Here is a 5,371-nt window from a genome sequence, read left to right as displayed (position 1 = left end):
CCTCATACACTTGGCATGCGTCTTCTTGGTCATAAAGAATTGGTTGCCTCATACACTTGGCATGCGTCTTCTTGGTCATAAAATTATATGAATATTACTGTCTTAGAAGGTTAATTTCACACCGTCGCTGCCTTTGTATATATCTATACTAAAAGTAAATGATTTTTTTTTACCAATTTACCATTTATATATTAAAATACTTTAAATAAAAAATAATCAATAGAGATAATAAAGTCAATTAACGAAACAAAAAATATAAACAAAAATAAAATTAAATGTAGTGGAAAGTGTAAACGTGGGGTTGGAAACTCCCACTATTTTTAACTACCTTCCCAGTCCCCACACACTCTTCAAAAAAAAAAAAAAAAAAAAAAAAAAAAAACAATCTTCCCGTGTGTAGAGGTTATATGAATGATGGGTGGTTACTACTTTACTGCATACATCGATAGTTAATTGTTTGAAAAATTATTTTTATTTTTATTTAACTATTTACCATACCGTCACTCAATTATTTAAAATTATTTGAAATTAATATAGCTTCTATTGTCTTTGCACACCCACTTTAACTGACAAAGTGGGTTCTCTTAAGTATAGTATAGTTTACGAGTTATAAAGATCATTTTGTTTGAATTTCCTCCGTGCAAACCTATGTTTTTTTTATTTCCAGTTACTCCTTCAATCTAGAATGAGCACCATATTTTTAAATTGGAAAAAAAAAATTAAAAGAAAAGAAGAGGAAGAAGAAGAGAGAGTATACCATTCACATTGGTCAAAGCAAGCAGCAAAATAAAACTTCCTTATCCATACAGAGCCATATATTAGGAAAATTAAGAGCATATGTTTATTGATGGATATGAAAGTACAATTTTGACTGTAAAATTAAGATCATGTTGCTTATTGATGGACTAAGTTCATCCTTGGCTGAGCCAATTCAAAACTCTCAAATTTAAGCACACCAGATTGTAACAGATCGGACATATTTGAACACCAAAACTCGGAACTGATGTAAACATGCTTAAATTTACCAACACTCGTAAAAGTTGATGTCAACCCGGAGCCTGAAGTATACTTCACCTTCATACGCATCCGTCATGATTGTTGCTACTCCCCGGTGCATAAAAAAGTCTCCGGTGCCACCCACGACGGATATATCTCTAGTTTTTATCATAAGGGGATCAGCTCCGATGAAGTTTATGGTACCCTGGTAGGCTGTGGTGTTCAAAGAAAACGTAAACCCAAGCCACGCGGTGTAAGTATTCTTTGTATCATAGATGTACATGCCTTGTGCCCTGCCCACAGGCTTTGAGTGCAGATTGTTGTCAAGGGTGATGGGGTCATCGAAAACAGCAATGTTCCCGAAGTGGAATTGGGGAGCCAAGATGGTTAGGTTGGCTCCTTGAGGTGCTGCTACAATTGCAGATGTGGCATTGGCAGCGTTCTTGCCATTGTAAATAATGTCATGGAAGTAGAGCACTAGGTTTTTGCATGGTTTGTACTGTTTTTTATGTTTAGGGAAGGCTGAAGATAAAGCAAGGAGCAACATGAAGGAAACAAGAACAATAGAATTTCTAACTCCCATTGTGTCTGTTATGGAAAGCAGAGGCTGCTAATCCCAAAGGGAGAAAGGAAAAGGATGAGCTAGCTTTTGCTAGTAGCTAGATAGACAAAGTTTTGAGTTTGGAGCTCAGTCCAATTCATGGCTTTATATAAGAACTGGAAAAGTTGAAAATGGATTCTTCAGTAGTTGCTGGGTTAATTAAACAAAAGCTAAACATCAAATTCACATGGAGTCTCTTACCATGTATATGGAGAATAAGGACTCCATGCCTTTTTTAATTGGACTTTTCGTCTTGATGTAGCTAGGCTTCCACCTACCAATGTTACCATATGACCGCCTTAACTTGACTTCATAGGCCAAAGAGAGCCAATTTGACTCCCAAGTGTAGTAGCATATATAGACCATTACCTTCTTTTTCTCCACAACCTTCTTTCCTGTTTCTACTTTCTTAACATGCAATAATATCACCAAGGGCTACGTCGATCGTTCAAATTAGTTTCTGAAGGTTGAAGTTTAAGGCTATTGTAATTGCTTATGTATACATAATCCGTCCACGATCGATCATATATATATAAGAATTGTATGATAACTATGAATGTCTATTTGTTATATAAAACTTAAAGAGAATATAGTTCTCGAATCTCGATCATGAACTAAATAAGATATTCTTCAATTAAACAACAATTTTTCATTCTATAGTATGATTTACACATCTAAATAGGACTAAACTTGATTGCCAAAATAATAATAATAATAATAATAATAATAATAAGACCCACTTATCAACAATTCATATTCAATATTTGATAATATAACATCTTAGCTTGTAGGATCTTAGATAGCATTTACATGGAATGAGACACAACACTATCTCTAAAGGAATATTTCGTCTTATTTGATCAACATTTCTGGCATAAACCAAGCACTAATTAAGCAGTTCAATGGGAATATATCATCAAAAGTTAACCTTTTTCTAGAACCGTACAAAAGAAATTCATTTGATTTCATCGGTGTTTTCTCCTTCTTCTGTGTTGATTTCATTTGATTCATTTGATCATTACTTTTTATGCTTATTTGCTTTATTGCTGTGGTAATCTTTTTCTAATCAAAAGCTAGCCCACTAAGAGTTAATTAGCTTAAACATTTGCTCAACTTGCCTGTAGTACCATGAGGAGCATGAAAAGAATGAGCTTAAATTACACAAGTTGGTGAAATGATGAGACTAGGCCGCTAAAAATAATGATGATAACTAACAAAAGCTTAATTTAGAAAGAGCTAGCTAGCCTTCAAATCCAGGATTGTCAAGTGCAACTTAAGACAGTCGTGTAGGGGAGAAGCTCTTCATGAATCATGAATCATGAATCATGAATTGATCAGGACAAATTGGAAAATGATGTAAAGTAAAAGCATTTGGTCAATGGTACATGTGGCCAAACAAGAAGATAATAAGATTAAGATGTTGCATCAAGACATGGACGAAGATAAGTCACAACTTATAGTCAAGCTAATTAGAGTACTTTTATGGTTTCTAAAAATCAAAGGAGGAGTAATTTTTCTGTCGCTTGTGAGACTGACATGTTAAGTCATTAGAGTATATTTCAATGTCGCCAACTTCTGCTATGATTATATAAGTACATACGTACATGATATTTTTCAAACATAAACTGTAGAGATTTGTACAAAACCTTCTGAATTAAAAAGATAGTTAAGACGCTCCAATATTCTTGTATTCGATTACAGGTCTTTAATTATCGGTCATAATTAAGTTCATCACCTCAAGTTGGTTCACCATGTGAAGAAAGGAGAATATATATAAGTCAATGATTTATAATATTCTTTTTTCTCCACGATCCCTCATCTAGCGATTCTATCCTGGATCAGACACCAAAAATGCTTAATTAGCTGGCACATTATCGCTAGAAACAATATCGATAAAGCAGTAATTTGTTTATATGTATGAACTATGAAGTTGTTAATTACTAGTAGTACACTGATTGGGGTCCCTGAGAATTTTCTGCACTTTTTCTTGGCGTTCTATTCTGGTGGGAGATTGGTGGAGGTAGGTGTTGATATAGATTTTAGTGCTGCTGGGGCAGCTGGGCCAAATGAAATGTGACTAGATTCAATATAGAAAATTAGAAATGGTAGGTGAACTCTTAGTCTATGCTTGAGTCGGCATCAGAATCAAAAGTATAGAACAAAGAGCTAGGACGGGCTGCAGGTTAACTTTCAAAATTCAAAACTCAAAAGATTGAATTATTAGGTTGTTAACTTGCTTGCTCCGCCGGCCAAGAGAGGGTTGAGGGATTATTAAAAAATTCTAAGGGTAGACCATTAATAAGTGGTAACCATTTTTTTAACAAAAATTAGTATTATGTTTTAGGGAATCAGAAATTGAGAGATAATCGCTGTGTAATCTCATTGATAATAGGGGCCTCTTTATATAGAAGATTACAATGCATAGAGTTAGAATCATATAAGGAAAGATAATCTCTAGATTCTTCTAATTAAACCCTATTACCACTAGGTCAAATAACCTAGAGTTTGGGCCAAACACAAATAGAGATATCCTTAAACACTCCCCCTTGTGTTGTCCAAACGCGGTGCTTCTCTCGTTGCCTCGTTAAAAACCTTGCCGAGTAACAAAAACCCAGTGGGACAAAAATAACCTCGGTCGAAGGGGAAAAAGAGCACAACACACCCTTCACGTTTCGAGGTTAATATGTAGACATCTCCCCCTGATGTCTGCGCCTCTCCCTGATGACTACGATCATGGGAGTTCAGATAATTTCCGCAAGCCAATTCTTGCTACATGTTTCTCGAATGTGGATTTGGGCAATGACTTAGTAAACAAGTCTGCCTCACTATCCTTAGATTGAATCTAGTTCACTTTGATCTCGAGGAGAGTCTGTTGTTGCTGATTATGCTTGATGTTGTCGCTTTTGATGTAGCCTTGCCTCATTTGTTCAAAACAAGTAGCGTTATCCTAAATGCTCGTAGGCTCATCTGTGGTAGACTTCAAACCACAATTGTTCGAACATGCGTAATTATGAATCCAATCCATATTCATTCACGAACCACTTTATGAAGAGTAATGATCTCTGCATTGTTCAAAGATATAGCGACCATGGTCTATTCTGTAGACCTCCAAGATGTCATGGTCTTTTCCCATGGTGAACACTTAACCGGATTGGGAATGACCATTGTGTGGGTCAGAGAGATACCCAACATCAGCAAAACCTTCCAAAACACATGTCGTTTTGGGATAGGGATAGTGGACGCAGGCCAGTGTTGGCGGCGTACCTGGTGTGTGATGGGTCTGAATCCATCATCTCTTCGTATGGATAGAAAAAGCCCATATCACTCATACATCTCAAGTATCGAAAGATATCTTTTACACCAATCCAATGGCGTCGCGTTGGCGCAAAGCTATATCTAGCTAACAAGTTCACAACATATGAGATGTCCGGTCTTATGCATTGGGATAAGTACAATAATGCGCCTATTGTACTAAGTAAGGCACTTCTGCCTCTAGCACATCTTCGTCATCATCCTTTCGACGAAGAGGATCCTTTTCAGGATCAAGACTACGGACGATCATAGGGGTGCTTGAAGGCTTGGCCTTGTCAAAATGCCTAAGCATCTATCGACACGATGCTCAAGTTCCAAACCGAGACATAATCCTGTTCTCCCAAAATCCTTCATCTCAAACTCGGATTTCAAGTGTTCAGCGGTTTCCCTTAACTCTGTAAGGGCTTCTAATGAACATCATGTCCAACATGAACTGCGATAGAATCCAAAACTTGTCATAGA

General features: G+C 36.4%; 1 protein-coding gene across 1 annotated transcript; it reads right to left on the bottom strand.

Annotated features, from left to right (window-relative positions):
- Positions 1-816: 816 nt before the first annotated feature.
- Positions 817-1,700, bottom strand: LOC112175334 (disease resistance response protein 206). Its single transcript, XM_024313007.2, has one exon. It carries the CDS (start codon positions 1,577-1,579, stop codon positions 1,022-1,024), a length of 558 nt encoding a protein of 185 aa, XP_024168775.1. The 5' UTR covers positions 1,580-1,700; the 3' UTR covers positions 817-1,021.
- Between the last annotated feature and the right edge of the window lie 3,671 nt (positions 1,701-5,371).

The sequence above is a fragment of the Rosa chinensis genome, chromosome 7, assembly GCF_002994745.2.
Source record: "Rosa chinensis cultivar Old Blush chromosome 7, RchiOBHm-V2, whole genome shotgun sequence".
Taxonomy (NCBI): Eukaryota; Viridiplantae; Streptophyta; class Magnoliopsida; order Rosales; family Rosaceae; genus Rosa; species Rosa chinensis.
This window is presented reverse-complemented; position numbering and strand designations above follow the sequence as displayed.